General features: G+C 36.5%; 1 protein-coding gene and 1 long non-coding RNA gene across 3 annotated transcripts; one reads left to right on the forward strand and one right to left on the reverse strand.

Moving 5' to 3' along the window:
* Positions 1 to 12419: 12419 nt before the first annotated feature.
* Positions 12420 to 15056, reverse strand: LOC113747940 (uncharacterized). The gene is made up of 3 exons (XR_003464007.1): positions 14948 to 15056; positions 13771 to 13812; positions 12420 to 13044 (listed from the first exon to the last, which is right to left on the reverse strand). It is a non-coding gene; the product is annotated as an uncharacterized LOC113747940 (long non-coding RNA).
* On the forward strand, positions 14966 to 21589 carry hykk.2 (hydroxylysine kinase, tandem duplicate 2). Of its 2 annotated transcripts, none has more exons than XM_010741975.3 (5): positions 14966 to 15085; positions 16635 to 16940; positions 18044 to 18186; positions 18548 to 18728; positions 18942 to 21589. In XM_010741975.3, exons 2-5 carry the CDS (start codon positions 16637 to 16639, stop codon positions 19391 to 19393), a joined length of 1080 nt encoding a protein of 359 aa, XP_010740277.3. In that variant the 5' UTR covers positions 14966 to 15085; positions 16635 to 16636; the 3' UTR covers positions 19394 to 21589. The 2 variants fall into 2 exon arrangements, with proteins under 2 accessions (XP_010740277.3, XP_019108632.2); XM_019253087.2 differs by having other exon boundaries at positions 14985 to 15085; positions 16632 to 16940.
* The last annotated feature ends 697 nt before the right edge of the window (positions 21590 to 22286 follow it).

A 22286-nucleotide genomic window follows, 5' to 3' on the forward strand; every position in this document is an offset into this window, starting at 1 on the left:
TAAATGCATCAATATTAAATAAATGTAGCTCTGTTCCTCCAGCTGCTTCTTGTCAAAATGTTTTTGTCAAAATGATGCGTTGGCCCTTTTAAATAGCAGCAATTAGGAAGTTAAAATATTAACAAAATTGGTGATTTTAAATTATCTCATTTTGGCTTATCAAACAGGCCAAATAGCACAGACGTGTTTCATTTGAAAAATTAGTTTTCCCTGTTTTTGCATTATCAGATGTAACTATCTGATTTAATTAAAATATTATGTGACTGGCATTAATGTAGCATCATTTTTTAAGTGAGTTTTATATATTTATATTTTAGATACTACAGGGGAATGAGATAGCTCTTTTTTTCCATCATAAGGGACATACTGAAAGCTCTTTTATGTACTTCACCTCAAAGACCACTGTTCAAAATAAAGAGGCCACATTCAAAGTGAAAAGATGTTGCTATCTCCAATGTCAATGCCCAAATTACTTGTGCTCAATGCTTGTATAAAACCTTAGCAGTTAAATTATCTACAGCTGATTAATTTTCCACTTTATCCATTCTTTATTGTGCTTTGTCACACATCTTACACTACTGTATATCTGACCTGTAAAGTGCCATCAGTGTACTGTAGACTGTGAAACCTATTGATTTTGGTGATTCATTGAGTTTTCCTCTAGCGTCATCATCAGGTCAAATTTTCACTTTGTACTTGTACTTCAACTTGTCCAATTGAATTTCTTCAAATTATTTCCATAAAACAAACTTTATTTTATTTTTTATACAACATTTTAAAACCTGGAGGTTAGTAATTAATTGCTAGTAAACATCCACATGCATGTGCATAAGAACAAACAAAACAATGGCCCACTTTGCTCCATTGGGTGGCCAAAGTACTTTTTGCTGCTTTTGTGTAGATCGACAGCTAGGGGGAAGCAAGGATAAATGTGAAGCTGTCAACATACCAAAAAGAACCTTCCCTCATTAGATTGTCAACAAAAATGGTTTAATTTTTTCTTGCCTTGAGTGTTGAATTGATTGAATAACTCATAACAGCACTCAACAGCAATTCCATTGAGCCTCGCAGGCTGCAGAAGTGTTTATATGAGGTCAAATTATATTTCTTAAAAAAATATTGCTGCCTGGCAGCTGCCATTGAACTAATTAATTAAATCAAACAGTTAAATCTGATCATACTTCTTTTTTGAAGTTGCATTAAAATGTCCTTGCAATTCATCATTACTTTTGAGGACAACTTTAGTATTCTGAAAGCATTCATATAAATTATCTAAAACTCTTTCTATTTTTACTAACTAACTGACCAACTGAAATAGTTAACATTTATTAGAATTTATTCATGGAAAACAAAACTTTAAATCCATACTGCTATTTAAGACCAAAGCCTCCAGTTTCTAAAAAATCAACATGTACAAGCTTGAGGCTTGATGATTTTATGAGAACGCTCCCAGTTCACTTAACTGTGTATTAGAAAGACCTCTTCCAGTAATCACACAGCCTCACAGAGCCTGATTGCCTATTCAGTGATCAATTTGACATTGGTAAATTGGTAAATATTGTTACCTGGCATGTTTAATGAATGTCGCAGGGTTCTTTCTCTTTCTTCTCACCTCATTGCTTGTTCCAAAAAAAATCCAGGCTTAGTCGGAAAAATTATGTTTTGGTTTTTATTCTCCACCTCACCAGGTGCAAACAGTGCCAATATTTACAAAACAAAAAAAAAATAAAGTGAATGAAACAAAATGCTTTATATACACTTTCACTCGACTTCCCAGAAAACTCAACATTCACTTCTCAAACCACTGTTACCTCCTCTGTAACCACTCGCTCCTTGATTAGGGCCCAGACAGCCCCTTTTATAGTGGTAGCCCCTCCCATTCGGACGACTTGGTCATCATTTCTCTACCATAGAAAATGCATACTCGGACAAATTGACATCATTAATAAAAACATATTATTTCGCATCACCTGATCAATAATGATGCAAAGATGTATAGTATGTGTGTGTTTGTGTGTGTTTTTTGTGCGTACTGGCCGCAGTCAGTGCTCCTCAATGCACAATAAACTTTCATGAATAATCCTCACTTCAAGTGTAACAGATGCAGATGATGAGTGAATAATTGAGTAGCCCACATGATATCACATAGCATTTCTGTTTTTCATGAATAACAAATCTCTGCTGACCAGATGTCTACCTAGACCTGACAAGACTGATACATGTTAAAAATTATCATACTGTCCTTTCACTGATGAATACGCACACACATATTGTTTTCACAGAGAGAAATAATATTGTGTACTTAAAGCAACATTACATAGAAATTGGTATTTTTGCAATTTAGTGCTCCCAGTTTCAGAGCAATACCACATAAATATGCACAGTTGTACATGTGCATGGTTGTTATTTAAATGTTCAGCTTCATATCGGCTAATGCTGCTGCTGTTAATAACTTGCAGCCACTGATGCATTTTAAAGTTATTTTATGTAGGATTTCTTATTCAGCCCCAGCCCCAGTTTACCTAGAGTGTAATCTCACTGGAAATATGGACAGCTTTACATGTGCAACTTTACTATCAGCTGGCTCATTTAAGAGCAACAACACAAGACACAGGAGCCAGCTAATATTAATCCAGTAAGCCCACATCAGTGTCTGTATTCTGACCCTTTATTTTATGAGTCTCTATACAACCCTAACATCTTAAATTCAGTCTTAGTAGACTTACTCATGTAGTTGGTCCCTTTTTCTCTTCTTTGCCTTTTCTGTCTCAGATACTCGGCTGAAACAAGTATTCGGTACGGATAAAGCACTTTCTCTCTCTCTCTCTCTCTCTCTCTCTCTCTCTCTCTCTGTCTCTGTCTCTCTCTTACTCACTCACACATGCACACACCTGGTGTGGAAAAACAAATAAATAAAAAAGAAATAGTTTTCTAATCAGCAATAAATCTAACAATTTTTGATAAACCCATATCAATTGCATGCCTAAAATAACATGCTGATCAAAGCCCCGCCCATTTCAAGACAATCCCACTTCCGGGTTAGGTCCTGCTCCTACGGATACAGATAATTCATACGGTTAACAGATACAGATACAGATAATGCTGTACTCGCTCATCCCTACTATGTAATGCACATCATTAGAATAGTTTTTGCCTGTTTCGCGTACCCAAATTTGATGTAAAATTTTATCTCCATTTGCCTTTTCAGGAAACATTTTTATTTCTTCTTGTTGATTTGAAGTGGTTTTGATCAAGAAAACTGAAAAGGGATCTAGTCTTTGCAACTAATAATAATGAATAATACCACTTAAAAACATGATTACTTCAGTGTGTAAGGGATCCCATTTTATATATCCATCTTCTACCAAACCTCTGGCAAACTGAAAACATTTAAAAATTCAAAGTCACTCATAGTACAGCACTAAGAGCGTGACATGCTGAGCTGGTGGTATCAGTGTGGGTTCAGTTATGGCGATGACAGCTTGACAGCTTGTTCTTTCTGTGAAATCCATTATTTCTCACATCTTTTCACATATTGGCTGGCTGAGATGCCTGAATGTCAGAGGTTGTAAGGCCAATCTCAACAACTGATGTGTCTGCCATGTCTCTATAAAGTAGCATGAAGCAGGTTCATTAACATGTCACATGTCAGAAATCTAGACTCCAGTGTAAGACCTCATAGTAAGGGTACATGGGTTATCATGAGTTAATTCATGTTGTACTTCATGAAATATCAGAAATTTACAAGAATTAACAGTATTTCATGCCCAACTTAATGCACAAACAATATGTTTAATTATTCAACAACTGAAGTATTTCAAGGTATCCTGATCTGCTGATCTGTTCTGTCTTTAACATTGATGTGTATCATGTGTATTAACTGTTTGTATGTGATTCATGCAAATCGTTTAAACTAAATAATTCATATATAATAATAATTCTCTTATTTTGAAAGGCTTCTGTCTTGTCTGTGTGTGTGTGTCCATGTGTGTGTGCGCGTGCTTGTGTGGTCTTGTGTCTGTTAATGAGAGAGTTTTACAAAGTCTTTTATTTTGAAGGGACTCTTAATTTGAAAGCCTTTTGTCTTATATGTGTGAGTGTCTGAATAATTAGTCACAAGTGCGCACGCACGCTCACTCCCTCTCCCTGTCCTTGTGATCACACACCAAAGCTTCAAATGAAGTCCCTCGAAGAGGTGGCTGAACATGACATAAGGTGTGCCGAACCAAAATCCCAAATGACCGCAAGAATCCTTGTCTCGTGGACCATTTCCGTGTTCATTTTCAGGCGCAAATTGTATAAACTTTGGCCTTGGGAGTGAGAGAAAGTACAGGTGCTCCCTGCTCCTTCTGGAAAGTTCTCTTCTCGAAATAACATGGCACTCTATGAGGCTATGTAAGGGAGTTGCTGCCGAATCTTTGTGTATAAGGCCAAAACTATAAATGTGACAGCTTCAACAGTGTTATCACTGCGACAGCCTCAAATTTTCCTACGTTTTGAGGGTGTAATCATGTCTGTACTATGGCATTTGAGGCCACGATAGTCGAAAACTTTTTATTTTTTCACCTCTCGTTTCCTCTCCACTCTAGCGATGACATCACTCACTCTAGGTCTCGAAAATTCTCACAATACACACCCATTCATTTTTTGGTGTCGCTTTTGGCGATTTTTGGCAAAACCGTTTGCCGAAACTCTTAGAAAAGTCATAGTACACGATTCCGGTCGCTTTGATACCCGTTTGTGTGTGCGACAAAAACTCTGGGAGGAGAAGCGAGCCAAAAAAAATGGGCGTAAGAATAATAAGCATGATGGATAACGTATAGTGTGCTCTTTCAGGCACACTCAATGAGGTAGTAATTCTTAGTTAGTTGTAATTACAGAAGAGAAAATGTGCAATGCTGTGACTGGTCAGTTTTTTGTCTTTCTGATTAACTGCAGACTTGTATACTTATTGATACCTAACAAATCATGATTCAAATACATAGTTGTTGCATTATTTAAAGTAATGTTTGTGCATAATAAGCCCTGCATTAAATTGTAATTGTAGTCACAACCTTATGATAATCGAAATGAATAAAAATCAATAAAATAATTAGCTACCTAGTAACTGTGGCAACAGGAAACCATAAGAATTTTTATCAAAGGGTGTGTTGCATTTTATGGATGCAGTGTTACGGCTGAGAGAGGGTTGCTTGATGTAATGATGAAGGGATTGTCTGTAATACTAATCAGCAGTTACTGAAATGAGCAATACTTGTCTTTACAGGAGCACAAGTCACACAAGAATCTCCCGTCCAAGAATCATCTACATGATTTTCTGAAATTAGCTTTAGCAAAGCATTGATCATCTGATCTCTTTTATATTTGTGTATTTATTAGTATGTATTTTGTTCTTTTGTTATTTTGTTGTTACTATTAGTTAAAGGTTAAAGGTTATTAGTTGTTAATTTATGGTTTCAGACTATTGTAATGATTCACAATATGTTATTTCAGCTAGGAAAACAACTATATTAGACTAATTCTGCATGATGTTTTGATAAACAACCCATAAATGAACACATGCTGTATGCATGCCTGTGAATTTCATGAAAATCACTTTTAGATAAGAGCCTTAGGAAATATCATAGGTCCAATGTGGATAGAAAAAGAAAGTACCACTCAACCTATTTACTAAGGTTAAAATGTCTTTGCCTCAAAGGATTTCTTATGAAATGGTTGATTTGATTCCTGGGAATAAGTCCCGCAAGGGAACATTTCACTTGACAGACAATTTATCAGCCCCATTATAGTGACTAGGCACTAATATCCCCACTGAAAAGGAAAACATTCTCATAAATAGAGACTGAACAAATAGTGGCACAGCAAGAGGAAATTATGAAACATGGTGTTTAATAGGCATGATGTGGACAGTGTGGAGGGCTGAAAATGATGTTGAACATGAAAGCTAAAATCAATGCTCAGACATAAATCCACATAAAAAAAGACATCTTAGTAGTTAGGGGTTAGGGTTAGTCATACTGTACATACTAGTGTTTTACCTGTAATCTAGGTGTGCACTATGTGAGCAGAGCATGAGAAGGTGTGTGCAGGAGCAGGATGATTTTGGATACAGAGTGGATTTATTTAAAAAGTTGGAACATCACTTTATCTCCTGTTGTATCCCACTCCAGTTTTTCTCATCAGGCTTCAGCTACCCCCTCATATGAAGATTCATCCCATGTTTAAAGTCTCTCCATCCACCCACTGCATAACTGGAGATCACCATCTGGCCTGTACTTGGTGGACTGGGAAGGTGCAGCTGGGTTCCCCAGTAGAAAGTCCTGGACACATTCCTTGTACAGGAAGCAACCAGACAAGCAGAGTAAGTTGCCTGGAGACGGACAAGACAAGACAAGACAAGTTTATCTTCTCTGGCTTTTCAACTGAATTTTCTATCCATAGGTTACACACGGTCATGCGTGGGCCTTGAGGTCCTCGGCAGCTGTAGTTGTTTAGCTTTGTTTGAGAACAGTAGGTACCAGCATATCTTAATACTGTGGTGGCCAGGGTCGAAGGAACTGAATGTTGCCTTCCTAGACATAACAGCTTGCCGTTGACGTTTCTTTAACTTAAACAGACAACATTGTCTCCAGACTAGAATGTGCTGACAGCAACACCAATATGGGTAAAGTTATGCTTCAGGCCAAACTTAAACTTTGCTCTTGTGATCCTGTTTATTAAATTTTCTGTGAACTAATTTGCTTTTCTTTGTGCCTCAGGATATTTACTTGCATTCCAGTTTTCCTGCTCCCCTGTCTGCCTGTCAACAATACTGCTCACACAGCCCCACTCCTCCACACTCCTCCCCTCATTCCAATCACTTTTTTTGGCAATAGGAAACTTTTTTACCTTTTCCCATTTGTGTTAATAACACTCCAAAATGAGTGTCTGTATTTTACATATGTGTTGACTAGGCTGCAGTCTTCTTCTGCCATGTCTTCAGTTAAATAATGTGACACCACTGAAAAGACTCTGTAAACCATGGTTTAAATTGTTTACAATGGCATGATCTGTAGTCATTATACTGGAGGATATTCATATGGAGTAATAATACTGACTGTCAGCAGGGTCTGTTTCACAGCTGTCAAACCAGACACATGATGCTCATGGGACATTTTCCCAAGTCATAAGCAACGGGAAGGCACATTATGATGATGACTGGACAGACTAAAGGCCATATCATAAATATAAGCAGGATGGCAGATGGAGGCTACAGCCACAATGAATTTTAATTTTGACCTTTTTTTCTCTTTTTCCCTGAGAGGACCTGTTGTGTACATGGGAGGTTATTTGCCAGGATCAGGTTTTCCTTTCTATAACAACGATTATATTCTAGATTTGAAGCTGCTGTTATAGATTCATTTTTTGCCCTTTAGAGAAGCATAGAATGCTGTAAACCCAACTGTGACATATTATCAGTGACTTTGTCAGCCATTTGGTGCTGAGTGGAAAGTCTACAATGGGATTATGACAGCCGTTCACTGAAACAGCTCCCTGAAAATAATGTTACTGAGAGTGGTGAGAAAATGAGCTGGCACTAAATTGCTCTGGAGAGTTGCAGGAGGCTGCAAAACTGAGTAATTATTTTTTGGCTTCATCACTAACAGGGAACCTAGTCACATTACACATCACGTCATTTGAGCCATTGTTAATACTAGAAAATATTTATTAGTGCAGCTTTAAAGTATTAATCCTAAAAATGTATGTTTTGGTTGCAGCCTATGTTGACTAGTGGTCACATTAAGTATGTTTGCATGTTAAAGGTGAGGAAGAGTATATTTTGTACCTTCAGAATATTGAAGGCCTCTGGGGTGCTCTCATCTAGGACTCCACATCTTAATGAAGGGTATAAGCAATGCACTACAAATTCATTCATAAATAGGGAGTGCTGCACCGTATCAAGAACAATAGAGTTGTTAATATTAAAGTAAAAAGTCAGATGCTTTTTAAGGACAGGGCCAGTAGTAATAAGTAATACAAAGGATACAAACAATGACTGTCCAGCTTAATGTTAATGGAATTCCAAGGTACTGCAGGCAGTCCTAAAGAAATTCGAGGCACCCTGTTAATAAATATAAAAAGTCTTTATTAAAATGGTTTATTGCTGATTTATTAAAGGATTTTTATATTTCTTACCAGAGTACCTTGGACACCAATATCCCAATAACCCTAACCTTCCATAACCATTTAGAAATTGTGGACACCTGGATTTATAGCATACAAGCATGGAAATGAAAAGGGATTACAATCTATCCATAGATAAAACATGTAGAGTCATCCATGTCAATAGCCTTGAGCTCTTGTATTTTTAGTCACATTTCAATCATTGATATAGATCATGTTGCATGCAATAAGATGATAGATAAACGTAAACCTAAAGAGCAAAACCTTTTGTTCCCAAAAGTGCAGGGCTACATTTATTAATAGACTATATGGTATATATGATGAGTAATTATTTGAGCTGCTGTCTTCCATCATTGTTTTATAGTGTTTTCCATTTCAGCAGTTTTTTATACATAAACATCTGAGTTACAGCCAAATGACTGTTCCCAACTAACATTAGTGCTAATAAATAGCAACCCTCTGACCTACTACCAACACAGGCTCTCTTCTACAGTATCACAGTTGGGTTCAAAATCATTGCATGACTAATGTAACATCCAGGATGCTGTCATACCTCCTCTTTGTCGTCCTTCAGAAGCGGTGACTTCTGCACCCTAGAAATTAATTAATTGTTTTCTTTATTTCAAGCAGCTACCTGACATTTAATGGAATCCTGCAGAGCCACAACTGAAACTCCTGATCTAACCTTGACAGGCTTTTTATGTGTTATTCTGTTTGACTACTTTGCTCTCTACAACACATGAATTAGAAAATCAAATCAACCTGAGAAACAACAAAAGGTATTTCTAAATATATCTTGTGGGAAAAGAATTTATCTCATCCAAATTTGCTACTAGGTTGCAGAGAGGTAAAGGCAAGAAAATCTCGACATCAATAGTGAGGCTAAAGGCAAATGTAATTGGCTCTGTGGTAGATATAGGAAAAACGTCTTCAAAAATACTTTTAGATTGTGTCTCACTTGTCTGTTCTTCCATTACTATATCATGATGACACTGTACTTACTTATATAGACATATTTCAATGTACAATCTGACAATCCTCATTGTTCAAACATGCAATCATAAGATGTATGCGGCAGTTTCAAGGCTAGAATATATGATCTATTGTACCTTTAATGACTAGCCTAGAACTCTTATTACACACAAGAAAGTAGCTAATCTAGCTGTCTAATTTAGTCAGGGTTGATGATGAGCTATCTAGATGGATATCAATGTTGAATGGGTCTTTTTATTTCATGTAGACATTCAGTTAAGCTTCTCATGTGGATAGTGGACATTAAAGACTATTTTTTTACCTGCTGAAAATAAAGGGAGCATGATTTGATGACATTGACATTAAAGGAGCAGTGTGTAGGATTTAGTGGTATCTACTAATGTAGTTGCTGATTTCAACCCTCTTGCCCTTTCCTTCCTAGCGTGGAGGAGTAACTGCAGTAAACATGTGAAATGTGAAAGGACCTACATAGAGCCAGTGTTTAGTTTGTATGTTCTGGTGTGCTGTAATAGGTATGTATGGTGGTTCAACATGGTGGGCTATGTGGAAAAGGACCTGTAGATATAAAAGCCTCATTCTAAGGTAACAAAAACAAGATTCTACACTAATGAAAACATAGTCAGGCATATTATAATCCATTTCTACCATATCGTTTAGTTCTCCTTGTCATTCCTAATTTGAATTGATTTGACACCCTGAAGTCTGCTGGGCTTGTATTGCCTTCCACTGTCAGGTTTTAATGGTTGTAAAAGTAAAAATCAAACAGTAATTAATATTTTCAGCCTGTTGCTACAAGATCTGAGAAGTACTTAAAATTATGACACTTTGATATGTTTCCCACTGACACATTTAAGCCCTGATGACGCATGCAGCTAACATCCTTTTCTACACACTTTATTTGAAATCCATTAATGGTATGATATTTGATAGTTGGAATAAGAGAATGACAGTAAATCATTTCACATTATAGGTGCATTGCAGTCACTCAACAACTACAAATCAGTTACACCTTTGAAAATAATGATGCTGCCCAGCTCTCAATATCTCCTGTACCTCAAACGAATGTTATGAATGAATGCATGTAGAAAGCTGTGCTTATGCAGGAGAAATAAAGGTGTTTGCTCATACTCCAAATGCTTGATAAATAAGCTACATTTAAGACTGAGACAATATATCGATTTCCAAGTTCTTGCTTTTACTCTGTTGCGATTCTTAGTGGTAAAGGTTGACCTTTTATTATGAGATTTGTAGCCTTTAAACTGAAATACACTACAGCTTATTTTGATGTCTTCAAGCAACATAATGCAGCTTCATTTAAGTGCAGTTTTCAGTAAATACAGCGAATGACTGCATCTGCCGTCAAGTCTTAATATCTTGCTTTCCAAATAAATGTAGTACATTATATAAAGCATCTCTGCTTTAGAAAATAGAATTCATCATGGATTTTTAAATAATTAATTTAAACACTAAATGAACATAAATAATACATTGTATCTCTAAAAACAAGTTATTCATAGTGTCTCATTGATTCTGTTGGGGATGCTAGAATGGATGATTGAGCTCGACAACATGACAACCTTGACTTTTTAAAAGATGTGCATATATCTGTTCCATGCACGCAGTCCCTGAGTGTGTGTCCAGGCTTTCCAATTCCCTCAACAATGCATAACAACCTTACATGTGACACATCCTGCAGTACTCTTCTCATTTTTATTGCCACAGGGATAATTCAGAATAAACACATGGCTTTCTCTAATGTGCATCAGCTACAGCTGCATGTAAAGGCAAGATACTTGTTCAAAGAATCTAGTCATTTTGAAAACAAGTCATGTTGTGCTACTGCACATCAACAGCATGATTTAAATTAATACTCTACAATGAGTGAGAATGAAATACCTGCTATGCAGCTCTTTCCCAGGGCACAACTATTACAGTGCCATCAAGGGCTGTGCCACAGTAATACTGCAAATGTTCTGCCTGATGGATATCAAAGTAGAAGGTCAGCAAACAGTGAAAGAAAACCTTTACAATTTTTCTCTCTCTCTCTTTCTTTCTCTCTCTATATATCGTCAAACACGTACGTAGGGCTATAACATAATTTCTTGTAACCCATGATGTGACGAGCAGCAGTGTGTTACTATCATCATCCATCAAACAATGTTCGTTCTATCTTGCCACACTCCATTTGCTTTGAGCCAAATGGGTTTTGTCCAAACCCAACCAGGTCAATAGGCTATTGCTCTTGTGGTGAGTTACATGTATAACGGATATAGAATGTAATTCTGTTGGTTACTCTTGATTGGTTTGTATTGTCCTTTAAAATCTGAAACCTGGTGAAATAAAATAATAATTTGCTAATATGATTTTCACTTTTTGGTAATGAATCATGTTTTTAGTCACTTCAAAAAAATTCTCACATAACAATTTATCAATTTTTACTCACAATTTTAATGAGAAACATCAGAAGCTCCTAAAAATAGGGCCCGGTCATGTTTTTTGCTGCACTTATGAGCCATATCATCTGATACACAGGCGATATGATTGTGTTTGGTTTTGTTTTGTTATTTCACCTGTTATAGCAGTATTAAAAAAAAACAAGTACTGGTATAAGCCAGTAGGAGCTTTTAAGAGTTTGTTGAAATTCAAATGAACCATATAATGCTGCCTTATATTTTCACACATTTTTGACCATCAGGTCATTATAATTAAATGGCTCAGATTCGGAAATCGCTCAGGTTTTTCTTTTTCTTTTTTTTTTCCGCTGCAATGAGCTTGTTAAATATGCCAGTGAAGTGTAAATTTAATCAAGCGTGGCTGGAAATGGATCTTTATAGTGATTGGCCTTTGACTTTGCTCTATTTTATAAGAAGTACTGACTCCTCATTTCTCCTAAATGGCCGGAGCAAGTGAATAACTGCTTGGCTAAAAACAAATCTTACCTGGTCTGTGTCAGGCAACATTTTGGCCTTTGTTGTGGATGAAAAACATACAGACACACAGACATTTATTGACTAACCCTACCTTAAACTAGAGTATCTGTAGTCCATATCCAATATTTTAGGATTACAGTTAGACATGATACAAGATCAGTACACGTTTTCATTAGCTTTGTCTTTGTCTTGACTGGAAGGGCACATGCTGCATGTTGATGCTCTGCTCTGAAGTCAAGATCATCCAGATCTGCTGGTCACACATTTGTACTGAATATCAGTTACAGTCAGCGGCCAATTGATTTGGACATTTGAGCAGGATATGTCTTTTTTCAACTTCTACCATAATAAATGTGTATTTACTGTTGTATTGCTGTGTCGAATCCACAGGTGTAGATGTTTATTGGAGCTACAATTATAACTGTGAGACCATAGATTAAATACTTAGTTATTTTTGGCCATCATGGCCATCATGTCTTTGACAGTCTTAACAATTGCATGATTTTGGCCTGTAACGTCAGCTGTTTCCATCTGTAGCTAAAAACTAAATATTTTTTCATAGAATATTCGAGGCAGGATGTGAATTAAGTGCTCAAAATCTACAATTCATGTCATTGCTTTATAGCCATGTTTATTGATTTCTGCTTTGGGCATTTGAGTTCAGATGCTGCATGGATATGACCAGGTGCATATTACGGACAGGGTTAACACATGAATTAAAGATCCACTCGGTGGGTAAAGAGGAAGGAGGCATAACAAACTGAAGATACTAGCTATGATAGTGGCTGCCAGGAAGGCTGTATAAATCAGCTCCAGTATTGGTTGACCAGATGACATTTCTCCTTTGCCTCCACTGTCAGTATTGTGGGTATGCTTTGTGACAGGTGGCCTAAGATGACTGCTGATGCCTTCATGACCACTAAACTTTCAGGCTCCAGATGCACAGGCCATGTGGGAGCTGTGATAAGAAAATGAAAATCACTGAAATGCGCTTGACATTAATGCATAAACACACACAGACAGATCCACACATCTGCCCAAGTTGAAAAGCATCCTCATTAAGCTCACAAGATACATACACCCCCCACAACCACTCACACACAAATAAACAATGTGCTCATTCTGCCAAAGGATCACAAATAAATGGATAATCCATCTTGTAATATGCTGCTGACCATAAGTAAACATGCTCACACAAGGATACTAAGTGGGTGATAAGCTTTCAGAAGCCTTCTGTCTGTTGATTCAAGGAAAAGAAAGACTGTCATTTAGTACCAAAGCAAGAAATACTTTCCTTAAAACAATTATTTCCTGATCAAAGTACAGTTGCCTTTATTTAACCCTGCACCGATTCACATTTTTCACAAGTAACTACTACATGGGGTCAAAATACACTGATAAAAGATTTGCTTCAGCATCAAATGGCAAACAGCCAAAGTCAGAAACATAATGGACATAATGAGGCATTTTGCAGCTGCATTATAGGTTTTCCTTTGAAGGGATAGTGAATGTAGAGAGTACTATTTGAGGAGGACTGTGGGCAAATGTAACAAAATGGACTGTAACTTGCAGTCTGTTTTAAATGATGCACAACAGATGGAGAAGCTTCTAAGAAAGAAACTATAAAGCTGCAGTTAAAAAGCTGTGAAACATATTTGAGTGGAAATGCTACACTTAAGCTTACCTGTGTGTGCCAACGCATGTTTCTTCTATCTTGTTAATTTGCCTTTAAAGGAGAGAGAATAAAGCACTACTTAATCTGTTTTGTATGCATTTGTAGGTCAGCGTGCATGGCCTGCTGTTTAAATGATGTCTTGTTTTCTTAAACAGCTGTACTATATGGGTCAAATGACGACGATGTAGACAGCAAAAAAGCATTTTCTATGTAATTCTTTGTCTTTTCACACTGCAGGCTGCCAGGCACTCTGTTTGTCTAAGTGACCTTCTTTGCAAAGAATAAAAATATTCAAAGACAGTTAATTCTCAAGTCTTAATTTCAGTCTCACACCAGTTGAATTTCCACGACAATATGCAAGATGAGAATCACAGTTAGTTATCAGAGAAACATGTAATACAATTTGCTTCACTGTCCTTTGTAATTATCAATGCAAAATTATAATGAAGAATGATAACGATCTACCTCCAAGATATTACACATAATTACATTTTTCATGAATATTAGTGTGAACATATGGTACATCATCTCTGTACGATAGCTTTACCAGCACTGAAGGGTACAGGGAGGCCCAGCAAAAGAACCCCACATACTCATATTCAGGCTGGTAAGAATCACTGCATGGGGATAAAGGGTTTGTTCAAAATCTTGCACACTGATAAAAGTATTCTATAATAGATCGATAGATTTTGAAGGCATCTGGGATGAGATGTGGTTTGGTGTTCAACATTTTTTTCCGCCTTTCGTTTCATTTTCATCCTCTACATAGGGTTCTATGTAAGTGTGTTCTGTATACCATTTTGGTACCATGAATGTGTTTTCATGTTAGGGTCCTGACAGAATCTTCAAAAAAAACCAAAACTTCAGAAGAGTTCCTTAAAAAAATGTTAATTAAATATGTTGTTTGTTTTTCAGAAACACACTACAAGACTATTATGTTATTATTATTCTTTGACAGTTTTCTGAATCACTTTGATAGAAACGTATTCGAAGAAAACAACAACAACAACAAGTTTAATTTAACCCTGTGTCTAGAAACCGGAAGTTAACTTTTTCCTCACGTGATAAATAAAATAAAATAAATTAATTAATTAAAAAGCAAAGAAAAACATTTTGTTAAAATAGCTGAATAATTAAAATAAATAACAGAAGCTAAAACAGGCACTATATTCCTGCCCAAACCTACATTATTCACTGCTGTCGTGAGTTTCCACCGGATGTGGGTCAGGTTATTGAACAGAGTTCAGTGGTAGGATCTCTGCAGAGGACTCACTCCGAAACGTGTTACATGTTATTCCCCAGTGCTTCCACACACCCGCCTGAGGTAGGTCTGCTGACGAGTGAATAATGTTGTCTGTCACTATTTAATTTCTTGTATCGTTAGCGTGTGTACCGTTATGTCGTGCACGCGCGTTTGATTCAAAAACGTCACACACTATTAAAAACTACAGACGTGGACTTAAAGTGCAGAAACCTTGAGACTCAGTATGTTTAACACTCACACTGTCACGTTATTTATCAAAGACACCGTCTTCAGTGACTGTGTCTGCACAGAAATACCGACAGATTAAAACCTTTTATGCTGTTAAGTCTCGCGTGTTGTTACGCTCCGTGATTTTCACTATGCTGGTGTTGTGCTGTATTAAGCCACCCTGCAATCCGTGAAATGCACCCCCCCTCCCAGGACCGCGCACAAAGCACCAGTTGTTCGGAAAGTGAAGCAATTCGCTTAAATACCGCAAACAAACGCAGGGGGAAAATACTATTTTACGATTTTAATTATTTATGAAGGAGATAGCGCAAAAGAACATCGGTTAGTCGCAGTATTTAAACTCTTCTAAAGAGTGTAAATAAGTGATACAAAATCGCATAATAGTGAACTAAAAGCAACACCTTCTTGTATGTTCTGTGGAAATATACCCCAGGCTTCCCCAGCCGTAATAACATTGTCATCTTTTATTTTATGTTTTATCAAAGCAACATAGCAAACAAACACAGCAACAAACAATTAACCATCTAGGTGAGTAAGTAAATACGACAAATTAGTACTTATTTATGTATTAATTTATTCTGTTCACTCTTGATTCACTTAACTTAGTCTCTTAATACTGCCAGCTGCGCCAATATTTTCAAGTGCGCCCTTATTACCGACTTTATGGCAAACTGTGAAGGTCAGCTCTAGCTTACTGCAGCGTGTGGACACTAATTTTCAAAATAAGACGTGGTGTTAAATGTATTAAACGTGTATTTAGAAAATATGAAGAATGGTTAAAATTTAATGATAAAACAGTTTGTCTCATAAAACAAGTATGATCCTGCACTGCTACAATGCTCATATGTACATTATGAAATATATTAAAAATTCACAAAAAATATGACAAGTGTTAACATTCTATAAAAAGAGGTGTGTCTCATACAGCAGGTGTAAATCTACTACACTGATTCTGAACCAAGTGCAAACATGAAAGCTAACAGATTTGCGGCTGTTAGCGGCTGACGTGACCACGGGAAAACGAGAGACGGCTGGCCTGACCGCAGTCTTTTAATAAGAGATGAAGAAAAACTGCAAAGAAATGTCTTCATGAATTTGAAATCACATGCAGCATTTAGAAAACACAAGTTTACTAAGCACTTAAGCTCAAGAAGGGTATATAAGTGACCTTTAAAACACCCTGGTTGGAACAATTACAGCAATGTTACACAATAATAATAGTTATGAAAAAAATACAATAAAAATACAAAAAACATTTAACCTGATTTCTAAAGAGGCATGTAGTCTGCTGTAATACATGTTTTTGCAGTAAAATTTCTAATTATTTTGTATATTTTGTAAATGTTTTCTATTTAGACACCATGTTGTTTTCATTCAGCAGGAATGTCAGTGAAGCATGCCAAGCCCAACCTCAACCAGTCTCAGGTGGCTGAGATGGTGAAGAGGCTCTTCAGCCTGACGGCATCAGAAATGCACTCACTGCCAAGCTACGATGACCAGAACTTCTATGTGGCGGCTGTTGAAGGTGGCGAGTACGTCCTTAAAATAATGAACTCAGAGGACAGTAAGAACCCCACCCTGATCGAGGTGCAGACCTATGCCATGGACTTTCTGGACCAGAATGGACTTCCTGCCCAAAAAGCTATTCCCAACACTGCAGGACAGCCTATCAGCATGGAAGAAATAGGTAAGAGACCAGACGTGTAGTTCATACGTAATGATTAATGTCACCTAACACACAGAAGAGGAGGTCCTCTAATTTATCTGAAAAGATATTTCATCCCATAGGCATTTAACAATTAAGCCAAGATAGCCTAATATTGCAGTCTGACATAACTTCAGACCAAATAGACAAAAAAGGTCTGTCCTGAGGTTTCATTAGTTTATGACTTTGGGAAAGTGGGAAAAACTGCAAAAACGTACCCAAGCTACTTTCTACGGGATCACACACACATAATCTAGTAATCTATTCTATGTGATCTCCTTCAGATAAATATTATTACCCACTCCACCAGAAAGTGTTAACTATTAACCTCTGGGTTAGAGCACACTGTACACTTTCTTCCCCCCTGCAGCCTTGTAGTCAGTGATTTTCAGTTATATATATTTATGTTAAATTTATTCTGTCTTGACTGATGTCCAAATGCTTTATAGCACTTTGGCTGTCATGTTCACCCATGAATCTTTTCTTCTACTTGTAGTACCTCCACCTCCATTTGTATACTGCAAGTAACTATCCATAAGTCTTTTTTCTATGACTATGAATGAGGTTTTAATCCCACTCATTTTGACTATTCTCATGCTGTTCATTATTTATCCAAAGAGTCTTTCAAGACAGCAGCACACATACTGTAGTGGTGTGTCTTCCAAGGAATACTGCATGCATGCAATTAAGCACTTACTGGTGCATTGGAATTATATATATTGGAATAATCACATTGTAAAGAATCATCTTCATATTTTACATAATAACAAAAGTACTGCTATTTGGTTTTTATTTGATGCATTCCTCCTACACTTCTATACAGCACTGTAGTGAAATTCATTGCTGCCTGTTTGTGTAATGCTGGCCACACAAGCATTCATTCATTGAGGTTACTGGCAGCTTCAATTTATCACATGTTTGGTTAACCATTGACCAGTGGATGTCTTGTCTCAAGGTCAAACATTCACACTTTCTAGTAAAGATAAGTGTCCCCTCAAGGAAAGGACAACATACAGGTTGTTCTTTATGAAGACCAAAAGCAACGTTAATGGCTGTAATGCTAATTTTGTCTTTACCTTTGACAGATTGTGGCTATGGCTGTCAGACTTATTTGGTCCGGCTGTTGACTTATTTGCCTGGAATCACTATTTCCAAGGCTCCTTTAACACCACAGTTACTGTATGAAACCGGCAAGATGGCAGCCAGAATGGACACAATCCTACAAAAGGTATACAGTTGACATCCCTGTGAATATTTTAGATAATTTGTTTTTGCCGTTTTTAAAATTCCTGAATTGTTTTGACAACACAGTGCTGAATTATGAGCAATTTTGTTTCAAGATAAAACTCTAAAATTATTGAAGAAGAAATTGTCATAAGTGTTAATATCTACTACCACTGGGCTTTACTTTTACTGCTACTTTGTTGTCACCTATGTTTGAATTTATTATGCAAACATCTATATAAGACAATGTATCAAATAAAGAAACTGTACATCTGTAAATAAACAAAACAATCTAAAAAAAAGTTATTTCATCTTCTTTTTACTAATGTCTTTTTGTGCTTCTCTGTTTTTTTTTTTTTTCCCAGTTGGAACACCCTAATCTTAGCATGCTGCAAAGAGAGAATTTCATATGGAGTCTGTCATACGTTCCCCTTCTGGAAACATACATGAATGTACTAGATGGAGATCCTCTTCAGGAGGTTGTTAAGTCTGTCATTCATCAGTACAAGACCTCTGTGGTCCCCCAACGCTCCAGTTTCCGCAAGTGTGAGTATGATAATTACTCATTAGATTCTCCTCCAGATTGAAACTTCAACAAGTTACAAACATTACAGGACAAACACTCCTCTACTCACCTCCTTCGCCACCACTGAGGCTTCTTGTACCCTGTCTGCAGAAACTTGATCTGTCACTGAATACATGAGGATCATGTATTTTGGTTCCCATAATCAACAGCATTTTCTTTCTTTCTTTTTTAAGGCATTAACCATGGGGACTTCAATGACCTTAATGTGCTTGTGCAACGTGATGAGAGTGACAGCTATAGGATCTCTGGTATCCTAGACTTTGGGGACATGAACAGTGGCTATTACATCCATGAGCTATCTATCAGTATCATGTATATGATGATGGAACACCCTAAACCCATAGAAGTGGGTGGACCTATCATCGCAGGCTGGGAAAGTGTCCTTCCCCTCAATGAGGCAGAAAAGGATTGTCTCTATGTGCTGGTGCTGTCCCGCTTCTGCCAGTCTTTGGTTTTAGCTCGTTACTCTGTGACTCTGCATCCAGAAAATGCAGAGTATCTAATGATCTCATCCAAGAAGGGCGTCCACATTCTCCCTCAACTCTGGGAGCTTGGGAAGGAACAGGTGGAGAAGGTGTGGTTTCAGAGTGCTGCTCAATTCAGAGACACTCACCAAATGAAATAATATGTTTTATTCAGACATATAGGTGTGTCTGAATTGGAGATAAGTATGCAAGATGAAGTATTAATGCTCTATGGTAATAATGTACTTTGAAAGCAAAAATAAAGAGACAGACAGAACAGAGAAAGAATAAGTAAGCATTCAGGGAAAAGTGCTATATCATGGGTAACTTTATTAGTAACTCATCATGAATAGTCCGTAGTTTCTCAAATTTAATAAGTGGCTAACCTTACTGGGGTTTATAAACTTATTTGGACGTGTGTACTTTGGTGTTCTTGTTTATGGTAACACTCCACTTGGTTAGACATTGGACTAACATTTGAGTTTATCAAACATGTGATGTTTGATAAACTCAAATATTTGTCCCAATTGCCTTTATTTGTGGATTACACTTTGGTACAGAGTTACTTTTAATCTATTTGCTTATTTATGGCCTGTGTTGTGTACTGTCCTCAAAAAAGTATCCAAGCTGCTAACAATTCTACAAGACTGATTTTATACATGCACAAAAGTGACACTACAGCTCTAGGTCTCAGTTTACTCCTCACTACTATGTAAACTATTTAGTGTCTGTTATGGGAGTAAGGAATGAATGAAAGAGGGTGTTATTCTGGACTGCTTACTCCATGTATACTCTGTACTGTTTATTTTTTACTCTGCTTGCATACCGCAATGTATTTTTCTCAGAGATAATGGATGCTTCTCAAATTGCACTCTATAGAAACACTATCCTGAGAAAGTGTACAACACAATGCCTTGACATGCAAATTTCATGTGGTTTAACAAGTGACACATTTAATACTCAGGTTAACTGCCTATATGAATTGTTGTGCGACTGGTGCAGTATGACAATTCCAGGGGATTTTAAATGTGTAACCACAAAACAAGAAGTCATTAAATCCTACACACTCTCCAAATATTTACCATTTAATACTTTTATACTGATCTCAATAAACATAATCACACCTCCTTAAAAAGTCTGTTACATATTTTAATCTGTATACTTTTTTGAAGTATAACTGTATTAGTAGTTTTTTCTATTCATTACAAACAGAACCGGCCTTAAAGAAAAGTAGAGCAACATTACTTACTAGAAATGTGAATACTGTCAAACCAAGGGATGACAATTTTTACATGGTTTTGTACTTAGCAGGAATTATATGAGGTATGGCAGACTGTCAAGGAGATAAGAAGATAGAATGTCTTGTTTTTGAAAAATAGTCTCTGCTCTAGTGACCTATTGAAGGACACCTGCAGTTATCTAAGAGCCAATTAATCTTTATGGTTTGCATTGTAAAACATGTTTGAATTCATCTGAGAAAGCTTATAGTGTAGTTGCTATTTTACTCATGTGCTCACATGCATTGAACTGTGTGAACTGTTGTCACTCAGTACTCAGTGTTTGTTTGTAACATGCAAACTGTAAAACAGCAAGTATTAATGACCTGCAGAAACATTAGAAATCCATGCAGTTTGATCTGGTACGAACACAAGTTTTCTATATTCTCCCTTTATATAAATGACATCCTAGTACTGACATAGCATTCTCTCACATGGCTCATTTATTAGCTGTTCACAGTGACATTGTTGTGTTAACTTTTATTTTTAAAGTCAAGATTGAACTTTCATTCTAAAATACAATGATGAAAAAAAAGTTCCTTAATTTTTTATATTTACTCTGTATATTATATTGTTCATGAGTAGGTTTATCGTTGTCATTGGGATAATAAGCTGACATTTTCTCAGCATGACATTGATCCGAAATGCAGTCAGCTGCATCTCCTTTATGGTCACTAAAGGGTGAAATGTATTCACGATAATAAGTTATTATGTAAAAATGTGAAAAATACGAGAAACAAATGTAGGAGCTATGTTAAAGGGTGCTAAATACACTCAAAAATATAAATGCAACAAATACAAAACAGACACAGTATTACAATACATAGCGAACTACAAAAAGTCCATTACAAGCTATGAATTCAACAATATCAGTTAAAGAAACAACACCCCCACGATTCGGTCTCTAGGTCTTTCAGGACCCTTGTATTTTTGTTGAATGTATGTGAAATTTATTGTGAAATGTGGTTAACCATGCTCATCTGATCTGTCAGCTTCACATCACATTACATGAATTATGTTATGGATTGTGCTTCTAAGTTCAATTCACAATGTAATAAACAAAACAAATACTAAAACCATTGCAGATGCCAATATATTCTTGTACACTGAACTCTTTACATTGGTTACAGGTGTCATAAGAAATGTATTGCAGTAACTCCTTACATCCAACATTTAATAAATAGTTTTGCCTTTTAAAAATATATAACATAACTCACCATTTTAAAAATGTTATTTTGGAGCATTTCATTGTAGAATGTGTTGGAGCTACATTTCACTTCTGACATTTTGGACCTACATTTTATTAGATCCAGAGTATACACTTCAGTTTAGTATTCACTTCTGCATTTTTTTTGTTTATTGACACACTCTAAAAACTTGTCAGTCAATTGTTTTAGTGCTGTACATCCCTGTCCTTGCACCACTGGATAAAATCTGGTGTAATACTGCCCTCTTGTGATCTTCTTAAGCTTTTACATCCACTGGAGGGCTGCGTTGCTTTGAGTAAAAAAGTTTTAAATATGTATCCTACATGTGCATCGGGCATATATTAAAATTAGTAGTTGACTTTCTGGCCGAAAGCACATTGTGGTACAATTGTAATTAAAATATATATTTATACTGTAATGACATCGTCACTACATGTTTTTCAAAGAGGGTGCTGTAAAAAGCTTTTGACTTTTATACTGCTGGCCTCTCTTCTCCTCCACATTATCTGCTGAAAGACGATAGGTAAGTGTTCTTATTTTCTGTGAAATATCTACTCAATCATCATTTT

The sequence above is a fragment of the Larimichthys crocea genome, chromosome XVII (assembly GCF_000972845.2).
Source record: "Larimichthys crocea isolate SSNF chromosome XVII, L_crocea_2.0, whole genome shotgun sequence".
In the NCBI taxonomy this organism is placed as follows: domain Eukaryota; kingdom Metazoa; phylum Chordata; class Actinopteri; family Sciaenidae; genus Larimichthys; species Larimichthys crocea.